The sequence below is a fragment of the Lemur catta genome, chromosome 21 (assembly GCF_020740605.2).
Source record: "Lemur catta isolate mLemCat1 chromosome 21, mLemCat1.pri, whole genome shotgun sequence".
NCBI classification, from domain to species: domain Eukaryota; kingdom Metazoa; phylum Chordata; class Mammalia; order Primates; family Lemuridae; genus Lemur; species Lemur catta.
Genome location: NC_059148.1, coordinates 11,008,600 through 11,032,033, shown reverse-complemented (window position 1 = coordinate 11,032,033; position 23,434 = coordinate 11,008,600). Strand labels below are relative to the sequence as shown.

The 23,434-nt window shown below is 59.5% G+C and overlaps 2 protein-coding genes across 5 annotated transcripts in view; one reads left to right on the top strand and one right to left on the bottom strand.

Moving 5' to 3' along the window:
* The window catches only part of RSPH14 (radial spoke head 14 homolog), an 85,670-nt gene that overhangs the window by 5,223 nt on the left and 57,013 nt on the right, over window positions 1-23,434 (top strand). For all 4 annotated transcript variants that reach the window (XM_045534203.1, XM_045534205.1, XM_045534201.1 and 1 more), the window contains exon 4: window positions 347-465. In XM_045534203.1, coding sequence (XP_045390159.1) covers window positions 347-465 — 119 coding nt within the window. The remainder of the gene's footprint in view (window positions 1-346; window positions 466-23,434) is intronic.
* Window positions 7,676-23,434, bottom strand: part of GNAZ (G protein subunit alpha z) — a 48,536-nt gene continuing 32,777 nt past the window's right edge. Inside the window, exon 3 of the mRNA XM_045534200.1 lies at window positions 7,676-9,549. Within this exon, the coding sequence (XP_045390156.1) occupies window positions 9,205-9,549 (345 nt within the window). The 3' untranslated portion in view covers window positions 7,676-9,204. The remainder of the gene's footprint in view (window positions 9,550-23,434) is intronic.

Here is a 23,434-nt window from a genome sequence, read left to right as displayed (position 1 = left end):
AGGCGCTGAGCTCACTTCCCTGCTGCTGCAGGTTCAGGCGAGGCAGGTTCTGAGCTTCTGCTTGTTGTTCCCATTTCACAGACGATAGGACTGAGGCTCAGAAGAGTGACAATAAGGATCCAGGGGCACAAGGCCTCAGTCTGAGTCCCAGCTAGGAGGAGGCAGAGCTGTGTGATCCTTGCCACCACACAAGCCATACTGTCCTGCTCCCTGGCCTCTCAGGATCCGTAAGGTGTTGTCCACCTCTGGACTTCGTCTGCTCCCACAAAGCCAGAGGAAGGTGGTCGGCCCCAGCTAGCGTGGAGCAGACCCCAGCAGGTTCTCATTTCCACCTTCCTTTCCATAGGGACGGCTTTTTAGAGCACGGCATCATCCCTGCCCTGTCCTTCCTGCTGAATGATGCAAACCCCATCTGCCGGGAGAACCTGCACAAGACGTATAAGCACCTGGCCCAGCTGCCTGCAGGTAGGCCTGCGTCCCACGCGGACCCGCTGGACGTGCGGGTCACACACGTGCCAGGCTGCAGATCACAGCCAGAGCACCGGTTTTTAAAAGTTTACTTTTTATGAAAGTACAAAAGATATTTAAAAAGAACAAATCATAAACGAGCATTCGATTAAATCGTACTCAGTGAACATGCCATGTAATCACTACCCAGATCAAGAAATGCAGAGTATAACCAGCCTTCCAGAAACTTCCCACGTGCCCCATACTGGGTACGACCTCTCACCCAACATTAAACAATATCTTCATATTACAAAACCGTAGATTATGCCTCTTTTAAAACTTGACATAAATGGAAACGTAGAGCCGGTACTATTTTGCTTCTAGCTACTTTTGCTTAACATTTTGCTTTTGAGATTCATGTGTTATTTATTACTGCTTTTTGTTGATTTGTGCTGGAGTATGGTATTTGCGTTATGTGAGTATATCACAGTTTATTTATTCATTCTGTTGCTGATGAATGTTTGAATTGTCTCTAGCTTGTGGCTACCAAGAATAGAGCGCTATAAACAGGCTTATAGATGTCTCTTTATGGATTCGCATGTGCATAATTTTGAGATACACCTAGGAGTAGAATGGCTGGCATAGGGTAGGCGCATGTTCAGCCTTAACTACCAAATGGGTTTCTAAAATGGTTGTGCCAGTTTACGCTCCCGCAAGCAGCGAATGAGGGCTCCAGGTGCTTTCCATCCTCACCAGCAGTTGATCTTTTCTGTCCTTTCCTTCAGCTACTTTGGTGGATGTGTAGTAGTGTCTTGTTTTGGTTTTAATTTGTATTTCCCTGATGCTTAAAAGGGGAGGCCCTTTAAATGTCCTCTTTTGTGAAGTGTGATAGCACATTTTTGAGGAATAAAAAAGGCCCGCCCCAAAGGCAAGGTGGCATACAGTCACTGAGGGTCACCCCACCCCCAGCCTGAGGTCCCCCTCACCTGACTGCTCCCGCTAATTAGATGGGGAGTCCAGGGTAGCAGCCATCCAGCAAGCACAGCCAGAGGGCTGCAATTCGCCTCGCACTGACATCTGCCGGGTCTCATGATGCAATGACATTTTCAAACAAGGGGATTGTTCCAAGAGGCATGACAGGAGCCTGAGGTATGGACGAAGCGAGCAAACGTCTGCCTCGTGTACAGCACAGCACCCTGCGCAAAGGATGTAGCATAAACACTCACGGCCAGGTGTGAGCACTGGTGTGAAGCCTAAGGCCCACACAGAAATGGCTCTGGGGTCAGGGGCGAAGCAGAGCCCCTGGGGGCCCACAACTGTGGCCTGGCCTCCAGCTGGGTGTTGGGATCACAGTAGGCCTGTGGTCTTTTTAAAAGATCACTGTGTTCCTAGTCCTAGACGGATCCGTCCTAGATGGATCCAGCCAGGGGGATCCGTCTCTGGGAGTGGGGGTCTGCACACGTGCTTCTGAGACGCACCTTGGATGATTCTCACGAGTGCCTGGGGTCGAGAGCTCCTGGGGTATCGGGGTGATCAGTGGGGGACCAGTGCTGGGGCTAAGCTAAATGAATGTCTGTGCTCAGCACGCAGGAACCCGGGGACTGAGCGAGGGTCTTGTCCCTCATTCTTGGGGTGTGAAGAGAGAAGGGACCCACTGCTCTCGCTCAGGGCTCTTACAATTACTGTGACCTATTTAAAGCATTCAGAGAAGTATGGAGACCATGAATGAACATTGGGTACCGTCCCCTGGCTTTGCCAAATCTAAACAGTCTACGTCCATATTTCATACTTGCTTGAGACTTACAGGTGAAATCCAAGCACCCTGTGAACCTCCCCTGCCCAGCACCCTTCCCCCTGCCTTCCCGTGAACCACCCATAATTTGGTAACTGTATCCCCAGATGCATGTCTTTATATTTTACCATAGATGTAATTGTATATAGACTATAAATATAAAAATCTTGCTTTGCATATTTTAAAACTATATAAATGGATCTTGCTGTACATATCCCTCTGCTACTTAAAAAACCTTAAAAAAAGTAGCGTTATAATTTTGAGATTTATCCATGTCTCATCACGAGCTGTATTTAATTTCTTTCGACCACTGCACACTGTTCCCGCCTTTTGAGAGTATCATGATACACTCACCCTTCCCCAGCTGGCAGGTATGTCGGCTGATTCTGCTCCTGGGCCGTGGGAGGAATGCACAGTGATCATTCCTGCCCAAGGCTTCCTGGCGCACGCGATGGGGAGTCCCCCTAGGCCCTGTCGGGAGGGCATCCCCGGGCCTGGAGACGGCACCCTCACCCCAGCTTGGCGGGATATTGCAACTGCTTCCCCGCCAGCCTCCCCCAGCCCGCCGCATCCGTGCCAGCAGCCTTGTACTGTGGCATTTCACTGTTGTGTGGCTTTGCTGTCCCCAGTGACTGGTGAGGAGGAACAACTTCCCACTGCCTGGCGCCTCCTCAGGTTCTCTCCTGCCCAGTGCCTCTGGGGAGCCCGGGCCCATTCTGCCATGGAGTTGTTCTTGCACGCCTTGCTGATTTCAGGGAGTGTGTCATTTATCCTGCACCCCAACCGTTTGTTAGTTACCCACACGGCAAATATCATTTCCCGGCTGTTTGCGTGGCTTTTCACTGTTTGTTGATTCATTGGTCCAGCAGTTTTCCATTTGAATAGCGTAGTCAGTTTCATCAGTCTTTTCCTTGGTGCATTTTGGGGGCTGCTGTGTAAGAGAATCCTTTACTCTGAGCGCATGAAGCTATTCTGCCAGATTTTCCTCTGAAATATAAGAGTTTTGCTTTTCACATTTAGCTCATGAAGGTGCCTGGGAGGGATTTTTGTTTGTTTGTTTTTAGCCCTTGCCAACCAAAGCCTGCCTCAATTTTGAAAGCTTTGTGGTCATCTGGGTTCTGGTGGACATCCCATGTCCTCCCCGTGGACTTTTCTGTAACGCACAAGCACTGGGTGCTCCTCGAGGGGTGGCCGGGTGGTACTGACAAGCCTCACGGGGGCCAGGTGGTGAGCCCCAGCCCCGGATCACAGGACTGCCAGGTGCTGCTCACTGTGAAGTGCCCACAGGGAGGCCTGGGACACCTGTGAGGGCTATAAAGGGGTGGCTGGATGACAGATGGACATGGGGCTGGGGCCCATCCCGGGGGTACTCTGAGTGCTGTGGCCTCTGGGTCGGCCAGTGTGGCTGTGCCCCAGGTGGTGTCCTTGCTGGGCATGTGGGTGTGGTGAGGACATCTCTTTTAGTGGTTCTACCCATACCAGCGTGTGGCCTTGGGCGGCAGTGTTGCCCATGGGAGCCTGTGTTTCTTCACCCGCGTGGCCCGGCTGGGACAGTCCGCACACGGGGCTCAGCCGGCTCTCAGCACGTGCTGGTGATCGTTAGTAAGATTTCCTATCCACGCCACACCAGAAGGGCGTTTTCACCATGGCACCCTCTGCCCCTGGCACGGGGCTGGCACTCAACAAATATTGGTTGTTTAGGAGGTTTTACGTCATATTTTAAAGAGTCATTTGTTGTTTTCGTGCTACGATTCACTGACCCGCTTGTTCATTCGTTCATTTGACAAACATGTGTAGGGCCCTTGCTCTGTTCCAGCCACTGTGCCTCAGTTTCTTCCCTGTAACATGGGGTATCTGTGGGAGTGTTTCCAAGTCTTCCTCTGAATCTTCACTCAGGGTGTGACTCGCAGCATGATTTCCCAGAATGACCAGCAGGGGGCGCTCCACGACCGAGGGCCGCTCCAGGAGGGTCGAGGCCCGGCAGGGGATGGGGCGCTCGGCTGGCTTCTCTGGCCCGGCTTCTCTGGCCCGCCGTGGTGCCACATAGGAGAGGACAAACCAGGATTGTGTAGGCAGAGGCCACGCAGAGGCTGCCAGCCCGGCTCTCCATCAGCCCGGCCCGAGTGACCAAGTAGGATTCCAACCCCCTGGGAAAACAAGGCTCATTTTGTGGCCAGGCGTTCTAGGGGAGAGAGTGCTGATGCAGTAATTGAGGGTTCTTCTCTAACCAGATTTTGGGGTGCAGCAGACAGCCCCCTGGAAGTGTCCCTCTGGCAGCCCAACGGGCCCTGACTGGGCACACCTGTGTGTTGACTGGGCCTTTCCTCCTGTCCCCCTGCCTCGTGCCAGGCTCTGAGAGGCCAGCCCAGCTTTGGCAGCAGCATGGGGGGACCTGCTCTGCCCCTGAACCTGCACGTGTGCAGCCTGGGGGTGGAGGGCAGCGCCAGCGGGGGAGGGGAGGGGCCCCGCCTGTGGAAACTGGCTCCTTGGCTTCAGAACGGAGCAGGGCTGGGCTGGGAGGGGCGGGGAACCATGGGGGTTGGGGGATGTCTGGGTGCAGTTTTGATCTCAGTTATTCTGAGGCGCAGGGGACATCCCTGGAGTCATACTGTCTGGGCTAGAGAAAAATCTGGGGCATCTATGGCCATACTAGTTTGAACGCACACGGTCTCGCTTGATTCCCAGGCAGGGGGCCTACCGCAGAAGCAAGGCAGGGGCTCTCCCCCTGCAGCAGGCCATGGCCCTCAGCCTCAGGTGGGCAGCCTTGGCCAGGCCCACTGCTGCACCCCGCCCCTCCTCGGCAGCCACCTTGGAGGTGGCCCAGAGCAGTCCCCTGCTCCTCCTGGCCCTGACACAATGGGGCCAAGGGAGGAGGGCTGCTGCAGAGGGCCGGCCTTTTCCTTCCCCTCCTGCCCGCAGAGCAGGGGGTACCAGGACCCCAGCCACGTCCTCAGCCTGACAGTTGCCCTCCTCCCTGGACTTAGCAGGAACGATGGCCACCAACAGGGACACTGCCCACTTGGTTTCCAGCCTGTTGCACCTCCTCAATGCCTTCTCCTCTCCCCTGGTCATCCACCTCCCCATGCAGCGGGAGAGCCACTCCCTGCCTGGCCCAGTCAGGCCTGGCCCAGGGCCCAGCAGCGATCCCTGGGCTCCCTGTCGGGGAGGGCAGCCTTTCTCAGCCTTCCCCACGAGGTTTTCCTAATATTCCCAAGCAGTTCGGGATAGCTCGTTACAAAGCAAATCACCAAAGGGGTCACGTCTTCCCAGGGGCATGCACTGGGCTGAACCAGCTGGCACTTGGCCTGCCACCTACCTCAGCACCGAAGCCCCTTGCTAGGCTCGTCTTGATGAAGCGAGTCCCCCAGGGTGTCGTCCAGCCTCGGCATGGCGCCCTCGTCCGAATGGTGCAGTGCGGCCCTTCCTGGGACTTGTCCCGTTTGTCCTGGACGGCCAGCATTGGAACAGGGTGCCAGGGCCTGGCATGTCTGCTGTGGGGGTCTGGGGAGTGTGGGCAGAAGGAGCAAAGCCCCTGTGGTCCCGGCCGGGTTGGGTCACTTGTGACACATTGTGTGATGCTGGGAAGTCTTCCCCTCTTCTTCCTCTTCTGTAAAACAGAATCACTAATTTCGGCTTCCCAGCAGTGTGGCTGGCAGTGAGCAGCCACTGAGGGGAGCGAGGATTGTGGTGACCACCGTCATCGCCCAGTTTACCACCTCAGTGACCACACAGGGAGCTGCATGTCGGTATGTCCTGGGAGCGGAGCCTGAGGCTGCACAAATGGGACAGGGGCTGGAGTTAGTCACCTGCAGAGGGTGGGGCTGGCCCAGCCACCTCCAGCTCCTCCCTGCCTGCTCCAGCCTCTTCTCACGGGCTCCCTCTGAGTCCTGTCGCTCATCTCCCCTGGCCAGGCCGTCTGGACGTTTGCACTCAGTAGGCCTCTGCTGGAACCCCAGCTCAGGAGTGTCTTCCTCGCCAGGTGCCGCATTTGGAGGTGGGGCAGAGCTGCTCAGCGGAGTTTGCCAACACCCCTTCCCACCCCAGCCTGGAGTGGGCGCCCCCCAGGCGGGGTGTGGAGAGGGAGGGGGCTTCCAGTGAGGCCACCCAGGTGGCTTTGGGCTGAGGCTGGGGCAGAGGGATCAGCGGGAGAGAGAGGGGGACCAGGGCAGATGGCTGCGCTGACTGCGCTCTGCGCTTGAGGACGCCCTTTCCCTGGGAAGGCCTCCTGTGATCCTTGTTAGGAAGGGAGGCAGAATCCTTCTATTAATATTTCCCCTTTAGCTGTGTATTTTAAGGTTAAAGGTGCTCACGGTGAAATTACTGCTCTTTTCACAGTTGGCATTAAAAGCACAAAATTAAGTCTCAAAGATTTTAAGTCACATGTTATTTCTTCTGAAACAAAAGCCCCTGTGGGTTCTTGCTGTTTGGTGACATGGGAAGGTGTGAAGGGAATCCCCGCCTGGGCTCAGGAGTGGGTGGGGACGAGAGAGCCAGGTCCGTGTGTGTCTAGTAAGTGTGTGCATCTGCACGTGTGCACGTGTTTGTGGCATAAGTGTGCATGTGCATCTGCCACCCACCCCCCACTCAGGGCTTTGCTCAAGGTCCTGCTTTGAGGGGGAGGCTGCAGGATGGCTCAGTGCTCCCAGCGGGCTCCTGCCCTGTCCAGGTGCAGAGTGACCAAGGGGCAGAGCCAGGCAAGGATCCGTCCTCGGGAAGGGACTGGGCCCGCGCCTCTGCTCCTCCCAGCAGGACAGCTCCTCGGCCTGGCAAATCCTGGCTCACCTGCTCCCTGACCTTGACCCTGGGCACCTTCCTCATCTGTAAAATGGGCTGGGTCAGCTCTGGTAACCTGCTGAGGTGGAGCATTAAATAAAATGATTTGTAAGCGCCTGGCTTGGTGTCCGGCTCGCAGCAGGCACTTGGCGGGGGGCACCTCCTTGCTTCTCAGAGCTTCCCCATGACGTCAGGGCGTCTCTGACCACACGCCAGGCAGTGAGCCGTGAGCCTTGGTGTCCCCTCCCCCAGCACCCCGAAGGGTCTGCTCTACACCAATGGGGGTGGTCACCTCCTTCAGGCTCTCGGGCGCCCCTGACCCTGACCTTGGCAGGTGTCTGCAGGGTGTGAGGGGCGGGGTCCAGGTGATGGCACAGCCTGGGCCAGTGCTGGACAGGACCTTGGGGACAGTGGGATGGGAGGAACCGTCATCTGCCCCTCAGCCACACAGGCCTGGCAGGTCTCCCCTCTTTTGTAGCTTCTTTCCTCTCTTGAGGTCGTTTATTCTTGATGTTCCCTTCAGAATGATTTTACCTGAACATGTGGAGGTGTGGGGGTCGGGGGCAGAAAAGGAACCTCAGCGCAGAAGGTCCCTGGCTGCCCTCCCAGGTGGCACCAAGTCAGCCACACGTCGGCCACACACACAGCACACTGGGACGAGGCTCGGCTCCATTCAGGGTATTTTATTTTCTTAAAGTAGACAATCTTTGACTTTCATACGACCACCAGCTCCTCTCTCCCTCTGTGCATCTCTTGAAGTCCTTGGCTGTGAATGTGCACACTGACCTCGACTCACAGGTGCCGCACAAAGGGCAAGAGAGATCTGGCAGGGCTCCGGCGGCCTCCCCTCAAGGCTTCCTATGTACACGCAGCCCTTGGCGAAGGTCCCACGGGCCTTGGGGCAGGAAGGCCCGTGTGCGGTCCCAGCGGGGCCTCCCCCAGGCCACAACGCCGGCTGTGCCGTCACAGGAGTTGGAGGTGCTCCCAGCCTATCTCAGGTGCGGGGCGTGTGGGGGCCAGGGGGCGCCATCTCTTGCTCCCCTTCTTTCACTCGGCAAAGCCACAGATAGTTTACTCTTTAAATACCAAGACGTTTAGCTATTGTTCATTCGCTCTTAGGTGAAGGACCTTCTTTAAATACATCACATTTATTTTCTTAAATAAAAACAAAGCAGAAAACTGCACCAGTAACAAGAGGACGCTGCAGAGGCTTATGTACAACACGTGCCCCACGAGGCTGGCGCAGGACTGCCACCTACCTCAGGATTTCTTTGGAGCAGAGGGACAGAATCGTCCGGATAACAACTTTTACACTCAGCAAGCCAGACACAAAAAGGATCACCTAAAAAAAAATATGTTTTGAAAATCTGCATTTAAAAAAGAATACTCAACTGCGTTTGAAATTTTCTGTATTTTTTGTTTTTCTGCGAAACACCACGAGATTTGGCCAAAAAAAAGGATGTCAGAGAAGAAGAACCAGGTTTTGATTTATAAAATATCAGACTAGTAGAAGAAAAGCTGGAAGCCCAGCTGGCCTAGTTGGAAATAAATCGTGCCACTCGTTTTATTGTGTTGATTTTTGCTGCATATTTTGAAGCTGTTTAAAAAGAGCTGTGAGTGGCTGGAGGTCGGGTTAGTGTGGCCACCTGGCTCCCCAGGTCCCAGGTCGGGAACAGATGTGGTGCAGAGCAGCCATGTGTAGGCCAGCAGTGGGCGCAGCCAGCAGGAAGTGCACAGACCCCGCACCGGTCCTCCCTCCTGGTCAGCAGCGATGTCCCCTGGCTGGGGCTCGGGCGGCAAGCTGGCCTGCCCCAGCCCCAGCCCACTGCCACAACCTGACAGTCCGATGCCGACCCCCATGCAGAGTAGGGCCACCTCAGGAAGGCAAAGTGAAGGGGCAGCATGGGCTCGTAGTGACCTTGTGACAGCTTCTCGCGTCTCCAAAAGACCTTGGCGCTTCGGAGGACTTTGCCATCTCCAGACATGTGCGTGTGTGCGTGTGTGTCTACCTACCTAGCAATCTATCCGTATATTTTAATGTTTGCAGAAACACGGGGCCAAGGAGGTGGAGGCCAAGGGGCGGGGGACATTCCGTAGACCCCCATTTGCTGCCCCCGGGTGGGCCTCTCTAGCACGAGTCGGGGCGTGACACCCCATGGTTTCACCACAGGCAGGCAGGCCGGGCCGGCTGCTCAGCAAAGGCCAATGTACTTGAGATTGTTCTGTATGATGACGTCTGTCACCGCATCAAAGACAAACTGGATGTTACTGGTGTCGGTGGCGCAGGTGAAGTGAGAGTAGATCTCCTTGGTCTCCTTGTTGCGGTTCAGGTCCTCGAACTGCCGCTGGATGTAGACGGCGGCCTCCTCGTACGTGTTCTGGCCCTTGTACTCGGGGAAGCAGATGGTGAGCGGGATGCGCCGGATCTTCTCCGCCAGCAGGTCCTTCTTGTTCAGGAAGAGGATGAGCGAGGTGTTGATGAACCAGTTGTTGTTGCAGATGGAGTCAAACAGCCGCAGGCTCTCTGCCATTCGACTCTGGGGGAAGGAAAGTGCCCGCGTTAGGCAGGCAGCGGGCAGAGACCCCAGACCCGCAGCCCTGCCGGGAGGAAGTCCTCCCGCCAGGGTCTCCAGCCCGAGGCCGGTCCCTGCAACAGCACCCGCTTCTGTCGGGGAGGCTGTCCTCTGTCCGTCCAACCTGCCTTCACCCGCCTCACATGGTACCGCCGGCACCACCCTCCTTGCTCGTGACACGTGTTTGGAAGAGGCTCTCTGGCCCTTCTGGGTCCCTCTGGGTCCCATGGTCACTGACCTCAGTATGTGGCTTTGGGGCTGCAGCCATGCTGAGCACAGCCTCCTCCAACCTCACCCTGAGCACCCCGTGGTCTTCCCAGAGTCCACCCCCGCCTGCCCCACACCCTCACGTGAGAGCTCGTCTTCCCCGTCTCCCTCAACATGTGTGGGCCCCCTTCTGCCGTCTGGGTTCTGGCCCAGTCCTTTGAGCACTGTCGGTCCAGAGTTTGTGAGGGGGTGGCCTTCCCTTCCGTAACCAAAGCTTCCAGCTGGGAAGGAAACGCCAGCCTGGGGCCAGGCTCTGTCCCCGCCCTCCCTGGCTGCGGTGTCCCCACCAGCGGCTGTGGGGCTCCTGGCTCCCCTGTCTGCCCAGGGCAGGATGCTCTGCTGCCTGGTGGCCTGGGCTGAGCAGGTGCTCGGGATGTGCAGAAGACAGGAGGCGGCAGTGGCCATAGTGGAGCCTGGCACCAGGCCACTCTTCCATCCTCTTTCTGAGGATCTTTAAATGTGCTATAGTAACTCTGGGTTTTTAAGGACCACGAGGCTTTTGTCTGACTCTCCAATCCACCATTTCCCCACAAAACTCACAATTCTAACTTTTAAAAGGAGAAACTGTCTGGAACTACCACTCGGAATTGCTGCTGGTGAAAGCTGCCCCTTCTTTTAAGATAAACTGAGCCAAGTGTCTGGACAAAGTGTGGAACCAGTTTAATTTAGATCTGAGGTTTCAGATCTGAGGACTTTTCTGAGCAGATTTCATCACCAATGACCATGGTGATGACAATGCTAACTCTGTTGGTATTGATAGCTTGGGCACGAGGCAGCAGCAATACCAACGACTGTGGTGACAATGACAATGGTAACCACAGCTGGACATGCAGTGACAGTCTGTTCCCTCCTCGCATCTTCCTATTCCTATTTTACAGATGAGGAAACTGAGGCTTGGTGAGGCAGGAAATGTCCTCCAAGTCCCACGGCCAGGAGCCCTAGGGTGGGGTGCCCAGGAGGAGGCCACAGAAACCTGCTCCCAGAGCCCCGGGTTCTCTGGCGGCCTGTGTGCCGAGGAGCCAGGTGTGGGGCAGGCAAGGATGCCCAGTACCTGTCATTACGCTGGGACGCTGTGCTCCACCTGGGAGACCATGTGTTTCAAAACCAATTTGTTCCTTCTTTAGAATGTGCTTAGGAATAATGGGGGCTCTGGCAAGTGGGCAGTCTCAGGTCTGGGGGGATGGCCCACTCTGCAGAGACAAACAAGGTGCACAGTCCCGCCCAGCAGTGCCTGGAGCAGCCGGTGCCTCCACAGCGGAACTGCTCCTATGTTCCCAAATATGAGATAAGCGGTGGTCTAGGAATGTCACATCCTACCGAGGGACTAATTAGCTCTAATGGATTCCTGGAAGCCACCGCGTAAAGACTGTGGTAATGGAGCTGTCATTTTTTGTAGAAATGATGTCACAACTGGGGGCTGTGCTTGTGACCCCAAATTTTGCATCTGATAAATAATAGATACGGCCATTTACACATATTCATTAATTCATTGAGCAAACACTTGCTGAGCCCACCCTGAGTCCATAGGCCACAGACGGGTCGCCAGCTCATGTGCCAGGTGATGGAACTCCAGGGACGGGAGCCCTGGGGCTGCAGGGACAGAGGCCAGGCAGGGATGGCGGGAAGCTTCCGCCAGGGCTAGGAGAGGGGTGGACTGGGGTTCAAAAGTAAGTGAGCAAGCAGAGATGGGGCCAGGGCCTGCCTCCCTGAGCCCTGCTGGGTCACCTCGGGGTGACAGCCAGGGGGTTCTTGCACCCAGCTCAGTCCAGCAGCTCTTGGGCAGGCAGTGGAGTCTGAGGAGGGGCAGGAAGGCCGCCTCAAAGATGCAGAAACTGTGCCTGTACTGGCTGCCAGCCAGAGAGGGCTCTGCGGGGCACATGTGCACGGGAAAGCACAGCTGCTGAGCCCTGGGGAGCAAGCTCTGCAGGGCAGAGAGAGGGGCCGACAGACCACGTGCACCCCACATGCCCAAGGCCATCTCAGCCACTCTTCCTGTTCACCACCACCCAAGACTCCTGACCCAAGCCCCCATGAGTCCTGACGTCCACCAAGCTGTCCCAATGCACCATGAGCCCTTCCCCCGGTCTGAACTGCTTCCCTGCTGATGCCTTTGGACTTAGGGGACGTGGACAAGTCTCTGAGCCTCAGGTTCCTGACTTAGAGATCATGGAAGTGAGGCACGTATCTCACAAGGCGGCAGAGGGCAGAGGAGGTGCGGCATGCCGCCTGACTGCACGGTGGCTTGCATGCACTCGCCACGGCCCCGAGTGCTGTGGCAGCCTCGGCAGGACAGGCGTCGGCCCATGCTCCCGTCCGGGGCTCCTCTTGCTTTGCTGGCATTTTGGGGCTCAGCTTGCTGGTTTCTTCTCTATTCCTTGGGACAAACCATAGGGAACTACCTTGGCCATGATTTAGTGGGCGCCTGGGAGATGACGGGCCTCAAAGAATAACAACAAAACCAAGCTCTATGTGTGTAGATTCCCAGTTCCCCCTCCCATCTCTCGGTGGGCCCCGCCTGGCAGGAGTCGGGAGAGCCTGTGGGAGGCGCGGACCGGCCGGCTTGGGCTTAGAGACACGCGCTCCGCACCGCCAGGCGGATGTGGGCCCTCGCCCTGGGCTGGGATCCCTACGGGTCGGGAGGGCTGGTCAGCAGGCCCGGCCTCCAGGACCTGTCCACGTTCTGCTCACTCTGCAGCGCCTGGCTCAAGGCCCCTTCTTCCCAGAAGCCCTGCCCACCCTCCTGCAGCATGTATCTGGCTGCGCCCCCCGCACCAGTCTGGCCTTGGGGGCTTCCCTGGCACACCTGCCCTTGGTGGGTGTGCGTAGCCTGTGGCACATGCCAGCTGCAGCTCCATCCTCCTTCCCAGCCCGCCCTGGCCTGGGTGAGGTTTTACCCTCACACCCAAAGGTGGTGTGGCAGGGCTGGGCACCATCCTCCCACAGCCCAGCTGGGCCCCTGGTGGCAAAGCTGAAGGCCGCTCTGGAGTCATCTGGCCCTGTCCCATGATAGCGCATCCCCCGCTCTCCTGCAGTGACTCCCCCTCAGGCCTGACACGCACACCCTCCCCTCAGGCCCCGGAACCAGAGGAGCTGCCTCTGCAAACCACGGGCCCACTGCAAGCGGGAGGGCTTCCCACTCCACACACGGACCAAGGCCTTGAGCGGGGCTGACTCGCCAGGGCACAGCTGAGAACCAACTCCCACGACATCCTGGCAGGAAGCTCTCCCCTCCTCGCCGTCGCCTCTCCAGCTGCCAGTGCAGCAGCAGTCCTGGTGGAACGGCATCTGCCATTCGTTGTCCGCACTGCCAGCCCAGGGCTGCGATGCCTGCCCAGCTCTCTCCAGGGCCTGCTCACCGGCGAGTCAGTACCTCCTAGGAGGCCGGGGTTTGTCTGCACAGTCATTTATGTGAACACGCAGAGCACACGCCTCCCATCAGAAGCCTCTGCAACTGGTGGGAGTCTCGCCGCTCGGCGGTGGGGGACCAGAGATCTGTAACAAGGAGCATCGGCTGCCGGGCAGCTGGACACAGTCCCCAGGAAAGTCACTGCTTGGCTGTTTGCAAAAAGAAAGCTCCTGCTCAGACTGGTCCACATCCACTCAATGTCCCAGAACAGACTATCTCGGGCCTTGGCTTCCTCACCTCAGGAGGGGACCTGGGGCTTCTCCACAGGCAGTGAGAGCGTCACCTCCCTACCCAGGCTTCATGCAGCCCAGCGTCACACTGGTTCTGGACAGCCACATGCAAACACCTAGCCCCGCGGAACTGGTACCCTCAGCTGAGAGCCTCACCACATGCTGCAGCCAGGCGAGGGCCCTGGGCTGTGCCGGGAAATGGGCAGGTGGTGGCCGTGTGACATGGCCGTGTGGCTAGGGAAGGCTCCACACTGACCCGTCCTGTCTCCCTGTCCACGCTCTCTCCACCAGGGCCCCACTCCACAGGGCGAGGCCAGCTGGCCCAACCAGGGTCTCAAGCTCGAGATCCTACATAAAACAAGGTGACATCAGGTTTCAGCTCTTCCTGGAACCAGCATAAACCCTGGGGCAAGGGCGACCTGAAACCCCAGCCCGGCGGTGGCAGCTCCTGATGCCCACACAGCCCTGCCCTCAACAGGGTGGCCGGCACAGGCAGGACCCGATGAAACACCAGAGCTGGTGGCTGTGCAGTGGCCAGCGAGGGCCCAACCACCTGCCCTGCCAGCCACCAGCTCCGAACTGTTCTGAGCCTCAGTTTCCCCACCTGCAGAACAGATATGTAAGAGTACTTCCCTCATGAGGTGGCCGAGGGCTGCAGTGGGACATACGTGGACAGCTCAGTCCCCACACCCTGGCACAGGTGACTGTGAGCAGCTGGCACTGCCGCAGACAGCACCAACGGCCACGGCTCTGAGGAGCCACGCACTGCAGGAACGCAGAGGGGCGAGGAGGGGCAGGGGGCGAGCGGGCGCTCCAGCTGGGCCTCGGCGGCAGAGCGGAGGGGAAAGGCGCCGGGTGAGGGGCCAGCAAAGGCCCAGCGGTGTGGAGACACAGCCTGGGCCTGCTGGGAGCAGGTGGGGCTGGGGCAGCTCTGTCCCTCCCTGGGCCTCAGTTTCCCCAGCATACGACAAGGTCTCGGTCCTGTGACAGTCTAGAAAGCTCCAGTCTGTTGTGGAGAAGCCTGAGAGTTTGTTCGTGGGAACTGAGCGAGCTCTCACACTGACGCGGAGCTGCGGGGCCGGGCTGTGGACATGAATGAGCCCATTCACCACGGACGAGCCACCCTGAGGCTGCCCGACCACAGCTGGGCCACCAGGCCTGGGCTGGGCCACAGCGTGCCAGGCTCTGAGGGCGCCGAGGTCAGTGCCCTGACTGAAGGGCCAAGGCGGAGGTTTCACAGGGGGATGCGCTTAATGTTGACAACCTTCCGAAGTGACAGCCAAGCCCCTGGCCAGGAATTCCTGAGTTTATTCCTCTTTTGGGCTCCAAGCTCCTCCCAGGGGAGCTGGGAGGTGCCAGATCCTGCCTGCACCTACCCTCAGGCCAAAAGGGTGCGGCAGGAGCGCCTGGGAGGCAGCTTGAGGTGGTGGTGGCAGCTGGGAGCCTGGCTGTGCGGGGCGGGCAGGCCTGGGACACAGGGAGGCAGTGCTACCAGAGTCGGGGGTGCTGGGGGCAAGGGACTGGCCAGCCTGAGGACGGGAACCTTGGCGCCGGACTGCAGGCCAAGTGCCAGGCTTCCCAGGACACGCTCCCAGGGCCATGCTCCGTGCCTGGAGGCTTCTGGTCTGGAAGCAGGAACATGTGGCTCTCAGGACAGCCCACTGCCTCCGGCGTCTGGGGGCTGTCAGGGAGCAGCGCTGTCACAAACGGGATTAAGTCTCAAGGGGCTTCTGTCGGGCCGTCTGCCCTGTGGGGCCTGGCTGCTCTCCCACCACCCTGCCGTCTCCCTAAGGGGCCTACGAGGCGCCGGCCGACCCGGGTTCTGGACCTCGTCCCACCACCAAAATGCAGTGGGACCCTGGGCATGTCACTTCCTCTTGAGGCCACAGCTCGTGCCTCAGTAAAATAAGCTGCTCAATGCATAATGGTCACTACGTTCTACTGCAGTGACCCAGGGGACCCTGCAGGGGCCTGGTATCTGTGCCTCTGGCACCAGTCTGAACCTCGCCGCACCGATATTCCTTGCCCTTCACCTCCTGGAGAGGCCTCTCCCGACGCCTTCCTGCCTCGGGTCCTCCCATTTCCCACGTGGATGGGGCAGGTGCCCCAGGCACTCAGGACGTTTCTGGGCCTCCCTTTGCCACCAGATGTGGCTGAGTCCAGTGCACTTGCCTCTCTTGCCTGGCCTGAGATTTGCAGCCACAAGCCCTGCCCAGTGGACAGCCAGCCCTGTCACTGCCCACCCTCCAGTCCTCAAGGAGCCTACAGTGCGTGGGGGCAGTGGCGAGGGGAGGCAGAGGGGCAGGACAAGAGCCAGCAGACAGCGAGGCCATTGCGTCCCAGCAGAGGCCTGGCGTGGGGATCGCCCTGCTCGCACTCGTGGCCGGCGCTCAGGCCTCCCCGGCTACTGATGATCTGGAATCCCAATGTTATCCTGTCCCCACTGCAAGTGGCTCCCTGAGGGCAGAGCCCTGTGCTCAGCTCACCCGGCACGTGGATGGAATCACAGCCAAGCGAGTGGACAGGGGGACAGACGTGGCCATGGTCCAGCTGCTCACAGGAAGACGGCGGGCAGGGAGGCCTCCGAGCTGCCCGCCGTGTGCCTGCCGTCCCTCGGGTCCCTCCTAACACCGAGCTGCTGGGAGTCACTGACAGCAGCTGCCACCAGGACCAGCTGTTCCCTCCCTCTGCTGAGCTTAGCACCCAGACTCTCTGCACACTCACTGCCGTTCCCACGACAACCAGGGAGGACGCCTCCGCCCTCAGAGCCTCACACAGCAACACAGACCAATGGCAGCAGGAGCTGCTGATCCTCACGCTGGGCCAGGGGACCCTCCACAGGGCCATGTGGGCCTGGCTGGCCAAACGCTGTCCACCGCCCATCTACCTGGGGTGGTGGGAGGCTTCTGGAAGTTGGGGCACCCCACTGTCTCTCGGTGCCCTGAAGGACAGTGCAGTGGGCAGGGAAGAGGGGAAGGAGGCCCTTCTGGTGACCTGCTCCTGGCTGGAGTGCCATGGGACTCTCAGGGCAGGGGAGGCTCCTTGTTACTGAAAGAACATTGAATGGAGAGCCCCAGGGCATGTCTCACCCTTGTCACCTACGGCTACTAACCTCCAGAGTTGCCCCTGATGGTTCTGGGCCTCAGCTTCCTCTTGTGGGGGGGGGCTGCCATGATGCCCTCCAGCTCTGCCTACTGCAGAGAAATGGCTGCAAGGGGCGCCTGCACTTGGCAGGGAGAGGAAGCCACGGTGGGGCTCAGAGGGGTTACCTGGCACGCTGCCCCTGCCTGAGGAGAGCCCCCGACAGCCTGAGCCACCCCCCAGCAAATGGGGAGGTATCTGGGGACACAGCCAGTTGTCAGGGTCACTTCCAGTCCAATCTAGTTAACACCCCCCCCTTCTTCCTCCTGCAAACCTAAATGCTGCCATGATGGATGGGAGAATTGGATTAATGAAGCTAATGACTCAGTGAGCCCCTGCCTGCCCTCGGGGCCGGTCTGCAGGGACAGCACAGAGGGGCAGTGCTGGCAGCAGGAGAAATGGGGGTACCGGGAAGGTGGGGGCTGCTGCCAGTCCATGCTACAGTCACCCCACTCATGGCATCTGCGGCTCCCACAGCTGCTGGCCAGGGCAGCGGCACCCACTCCCCAACCCTGGCCTCTGCGCCCACCAACCCCTGCTGCCCCATGGTTCTGCAAGCGCTCGGGATGCTGAGGCGGATGGCTCGGCCTGACCCGCACGGAGGGCTCCGTTCTGGGTTGAGCCACCTCAGCTCGTGGCCCCCACTCCCCTCCTCACCCGGATGCCAGCCACGCGGTGCTGGCGGCTCACGTCCTGCCGCATCCTGTGTCTCCCGGCCCAGCCGCAGACTCCGCACATGCAGGCCCGGGGGACCCCTGCTCTCAGGGCCTCCTGGTCCTGAGGCCCCCACTCGGTGTGGCGCCCACCCCTCTTCCGCCTGAACCCCCTTCTCACTTCAGTTTCATGACTCCTAAAAGCCCGGGAAGGAGCAGCAGCTGATCCCTTAGCAAGGCAGGACGCAGCCCCAAAGGGAGGGGGGCAGAGCAAGGGCCCCTGGGAGGGCAGGCCCAGGCCAGCCTCTGTCCCCCGGCAGGGCCGGCTCCCAGGGCTCTGCTGCCAGGCCCACCACGGGCTGCCTTGCTTCTCCCTGACCCCCCGAGACGTGGGTCCTGGCAGCCACGAGACAGCGGTTATTTGGGGCGACTGTGAAATGAGTCACAACAGAAATGTGGTCAACAGGCAATAATGAGCTGGGGCCCAGTGCCCTCTACCCGCCAGGCACTGGCCAGGCCTCGTGAAGACACTGCTCTTCCTACGAGGACACACTGGACTTGTGCTGCGATGCAGGGCCAGCCTCTCTAGACACCTCGGGTGTCCCTCCAGCGCCTTTCCTCTGGACCCCAGGCGGTCACTCAGAGACACCTGCTAAGCTCCTTTTGCATGCAGAGCACTCTCCTGCCTAAAGGGACAGACAGGAGTGAGGCACAGTCCTGACGTCAGAGCACTGAGCCCACCAGAGGAGGGACACATGTGCCACCACCCTTCCAGCAGGCAGAGGACATAAACACATGGGGTGGCCAGCACAACGCCATGCCATCAACGGCAGCTGGAGCCGACTGCTGGCAAGGGAGAAGGCACCCAGACTGCAGGCACAGCCCGTCGGGGGACAGCCCGGTCAGCATGCTTGGGGTGCTGGTCCCGGGACACGGAGTGTGTAGGGCCCAGCACTGGGCCAGGGGCTCTCCCTGGGTTCTGTCCTGTGACGACATCTCTGGGACACTCTCCTTGCTGCTGCCACCATGCTTGTGTCTCACCAGGACCCATCTCCCTGCTTCTGTGGCAGGATCACGCCCCCCGGGCCCCATCTCCTGCCCCTCCCTGCCCCACAAGGCCCGCGCCGTGCTGTCTTTCTGCGTGGACTGCTCTTCCCCTGGGTTCACACAGCCGGTCAGCTTGCAGACCCCCCCATCTGAAGCACCGCCCGTGTCAATCTCGAGTCTGTCTTTTGATTCGCTGCACAGCTCTTAGCACCACCTGACGCAGGTCTTGTTACCGCTCGTCGTCTGCCCGGGAGCACAGCTTTGCCTGTCTGGGGACCGCCCTCCCCAGCTCTGCCCAACTCGGGCTGGACGGCAGGCAGGGCAGGGCCGCGGTGGGCCGCAGGCGTTCAGTGTGGCAGCCGTGAACAGGGGCCGGGTTGCCTGGCTGCCCCCTTCTTCCCCTGTGTCCCCCTGCACAGGCACAGCCACCCCTGGGTCTGCCCACAGAGGGTTTGAGGGCACTGGGCGGGCAGGGCCCTTCGTGAAGAGCCTGAGGAGTGGCTGGGGCAGGTGACAGGCACCCACTGGAGGCTCTAGGGGGTGGGGCTGCGTCTCCCCACCCCCAGCAGGCCCTGGCCTGGCCTTCCAGCGACAGCTGGCCTGTCCTTGTTCACTGCTGCCTCGTGGTTCAGTCGTCAGTCTGGCAGAATAGACTGGAAAGGTGCTGAGAGATAAGCAAGTGCTCTCTGGCCTTAAATGACCAGGAACTCTCCAAGCCTGCACATTGGTGGAGGAAGCCTTGGGTTTTACCTTCGTGATTTAGCCCCCTGGGGTCACTGCCCTTGGGTTCTGTGTGCCAAGGCCCCCGGCCCCGACGCCACTGCTGTGCTCCCCTGTGGGCTTGTGTGCTTCTGGGAGGGAACACTGTGCGTGGGTCCCGCCCTGGCTTGGCCCCCCACACCCCAGCTGTGACACCTGCAGACAGAGCCCGGAATGCACAGAGCTCACCTGGCTAAAGCGGAGATTATGGAGTCGCACAGAAAAATTAGCAACTTGCAGTGGCTGCACCTCGAGCCCCCAGGCCTCGGGTTTTCATGGGTCCTTGACCTCTCCCCAGGGATGAGGGAGGAGGGCCAGGCCTCTCCCTTCCCCACCCGATGCTCTCACTATCAGCTTTCCCCCCGGCCCCTGCCCACCCCAGGCAGGGAGGAGCCCCTTTTACAGAGTACTCAGCCCTGCAGCACTCAGGCCAGCGACATAAGGGGCTTCTCTGGGGTGGGACTGGGGGAGGCGTGCGTTCTGTAGCGTGGAAGTCAGAGCCTGTGTCCCCCTCCCCCACGACTGTGCCTGGTGACAACTGCAGCGCTCATAGTAACAGCAGGGGCCAGGGTGCCACTTCAAACAGCAAGGACTGTTTAAACAAGATAACAGGCTGCTGCTAAAGCTCAGGCCCCAACAGCCTGAAACGCCCTTGCTCTGAACCTGCCAGAAACAGCAGGGCGCTCCACTTCCTGCCTCCCGCAACGGTTCAGCCTTGGGTTGCCTCAGCGTGGAAGGGGCTGGGGTGAGCCTCAGTAACAGCAAGGGTGGCTGCCTCCCAGCCCGCCCAGCCCCCTGGGCAGTGGCCAGTCAAGGGTCCTCCTCAGGAGACAGTGGAGGGACCCCCAGGTCGGCAGGCCCTGGCTTTGCCACTGGGGCAACTTTTCTTATAAGCAGTTTCCCCATCTGTGTGGTTGGGAACCCTCTGCCAGGCTGGGAGGCTTAAAGGTCATGCACGCAGTGCCCTGGCATGCCCTGGCTGGGCTCTGTGCCGACGGCTCACATCTCTGGCCCTCCTGCTGCCATCTCTTCTGTCGTCAGCCAGCACACACACGCCACTCCACAGCTCTGAGCCCATGATGTACTCTGAGAATCACTCATTCCTCAGGAGCTGGGGGAGGGAAGGGGGCCCAGGGCTGTGCTGTGGGGCTGACCTGGACCCGGGCAGTCCAGGGGGGCTCTCAAAGGCCCCTGGGGCCCTCCATGGCTCTCAGGTGCTGCTGTGACCATGTGTGGTACGGGGGGCCAGAGGCTTCATCCAGCCCCGAGTGCAGCAGCTGGCTCAGGCCACGAGGGGCCCTTTGGAGGAGCTGTCAGAAGTGCACGGAGGGGTCACAGTGCCAAGGACAACGGCTTCCTGCCTTTCCTGAGCAGCTGCTCTAGGAGAGAAAACAGCGTCTGCATCCCTGGTCAATGATCTGGTCACAAGATACACAAACGGTAGCTAAGGAGGCCAGTGCACAGCTCGGCCACTCCCAAGCCCTCACCAGCAGCAGGGACCGCCTCACTTGGGATGGCCCCAGACTGAGGACTCCTGGGCTGTCTCGTCCCCTCTCTAGGCCTCAGTGGCAACAGGCACCTGAGCCAACTGGTGACTGTGGGACGAAACCTTCTAGAGTGATCAAGGCTTAGACTCGACCATCCCCAGGGCTGCTGGGTTTACACTGCAGGCTGCAACCTGTCATTGCATTTCGTAAAAACCATTAAGTGGGTGGTGAGTAGCAATTAAAAGAGAGGCAGAGTGGCCTCTTGCAGTGCTGTCCCAGTCAACGGGCATGCACTACATTCCGCACTGGTCTAGCAGCTGATGGCTCTCGTCCTGACCGCACGGCCCCAGCCCTCTCAGCCCCATTCACAGAGAGTTCCTGAGCCCACGCTGTTCGCCAGAGGGACGATCTTGGCCTTCAGGTCATGCAGCTCAGGTGGCACTGCCTCCTGGCCAGGCCCCCAACACCTCACCCACCTCCACACCGGTCTTCACCCGCATCGCCCCTGTGGCTGTGCACACATCTCCTTGCAGGACAGGCAGTGCTGGGGGAGAACACAGGACAGTTCAGGGTGACACTCGGGCCAGGCCCCAGGTGGGCAGGATAGTCTATGCAAAAGGACGATGGTGAGCCAAGGACAGAGCTGGTGCTGAGTGATCTGGGGTGGCGGGGGCCCGCCTCGGCAGCTGTCCCTGTGGACAGAGCACTGGGTGGGGCCATGGACACGGTGCAGGGACAGGGCAGGCCCAGAGGCCAGGCTGCTCAGCATCAGATGGCCACAGCCTGCTGAGTCCAGGCTGAGGTCACACGGTGTCTCCTGCAGCTCTAGGGGGCAGGCCCACAGGGAGTAGGGGGGTCAATCAGTCCTTAGCCCCTGTGGCCTCCTGTTGGGTAGAGGCCTCCTGCCCTGGGGGAGGCTGGGATGTCCCTGGAGGATGTGGTCCTGTGCCAGGCCTGGCGGTTCCCCAGCATCCTTGCTCTGAGATGCCCAGGCCAGGACCCTGGTCACAGAGCTGGGCTACAGAAAACCTGTCTGCCAGGTCTGGGCATCAGAGGACAGCATGACAGGCCAGGCTTGGATGCCTGCCGGGTGAGTGCTGCCCCATTCCCAATTCAGTGGGGGTCTCCGTCCCTCTGTGATGCCATGTCCTGAGGGGCACTTGCAGCCCGGCCTGGCGGAGGAGGCCTGCCCCAGTGCCCGGGCCTGCTCTGTGGTGGACTGGCCTTGGCAGGCCTCACACTGCACACGGGTTCAGCCCACTCACTTGTCCCTTGGGGCTTGTGGCAGTGTCTTGTGAAAGGAACATTAAATGGCTGGCAGGCCCTTAACGATCCCCACAGTCCTCCCAGCCACAGGTGGCTGCTGGGACTGGGAGAGGTTTGCTGACATGCTGAGCCCCTCAAAGGCTAAACTCTAAGCCTGCACCCTCCTCTGTGACAGCAACACACCTGGAGCTTGGAGCCCCATGGGGGCCCAGCGCAGCCACAGGTTAACTGCAGATACTGTCACAAGCCTGTCCTTCTGTCCTGAGGCTCAAACTTGGTCATGACCACAGAAGGGCAGATGAAAATGCCCACGCCAGGCTTTCTGTTTCTTCTACAAGCACTTTTTCCACCTTGAGCCACACCAGTCGGACTTTACAGCTGAGGAAGCAAAGGCTGGACGAGCTTGTCCAAGCCGAGGCTGAGCAGGGGTCGGGCTCGCAGCTGACCCGGGACTGTGCCCTCGCACCTCCCGGGCCCCTCCCTCGGCAGACGAGGCTAAAGAGAAGCAGGACACGGGCCTGGGAGCCAGGCAGGCACTGAACTCAGGCTGTGGGTGGGAAGCTACCTGGGAACCAGTCACCTTGGTCAGCTGTTTCCACAGTGGTCCCTTCCCGGCTGGCTTCTTGGAGCCCTGGGACACAAGAGCCAGGCTTCTAGGGAACTATGAGCAGGTCACAGGCTTTCCAGCTCCCACCTGTTGCTGCTTGAGACTGGGTGGCCCTGCTGGGGGGGATTTGCCTGGGGTCACTCATCCGGCCGGGCTAAGCTGGGTCTCCTTAGCACGCTGCTGGGCATCCCCCGAGGTCACTGCAGGCCAGGAAAAGGTGTGCGGGGCTGTGGCCCTGGGTGGGCCTCAGCTGGGAGCCTCAGGACATGAGGCCCAGGGCCCCCAGCTGACTGTGGTTTCATCACTAATGAAATCAGAGCAAGCGCATGAGCCAAGGAGAGGTCACCACAGTGCGACGCAGGATTAGGGCGAGCTGCAGCCCAGGCCTCTGGGCCAGCCTGAACTTGTCCCTTGTGCAGTCGGGAGTCAGGCGTGGGGAGAAGGGGCGCCCTTCACCCCATCCTGGCCAACACCGGCTGCTCCCCCAGCTGACTGTCCTTCCAATCCCTCTACAGACTCTAGACCATGGGAGCCAGGGGCCCCAGCAGCCCTACAGACGAGTGAACGGGGTGTGCGTGTGTTGGCAGAGGCGTCGCTGTGCCACAAGTGACCCTGGTGTGGCCCCGCCCTCGCTATGCTCGTGTTGTTCAGGGCCAGTTGTGGGACTCCCCTGGGTGACAGAGCCCCCCAATCTATGCCAGTCACCAGGAGCTCCCAAGTTGGTGAGGCCCTCAGTACTCTCAGCCTCCACCCTGGAGTCTGTTCTCGATAAGTGGAAAATTGTTTTTCAGTTGTTGGATTACACAAATCCCTTAAAACAATAATAATCTGTGTCTTAAAACCCAGAGCTGTTCTCCTGTGTGCGTAACAAGCAGAGCTAATGCGCTCAGGAAATTAATTACCCAGTGGCCCGGCAGGCTGAGCGGATGTGGGGCGGGAAGCAGCTCCGCCCTGAAGCTCTTGTACAACTCGGAGAGGGGCATTGC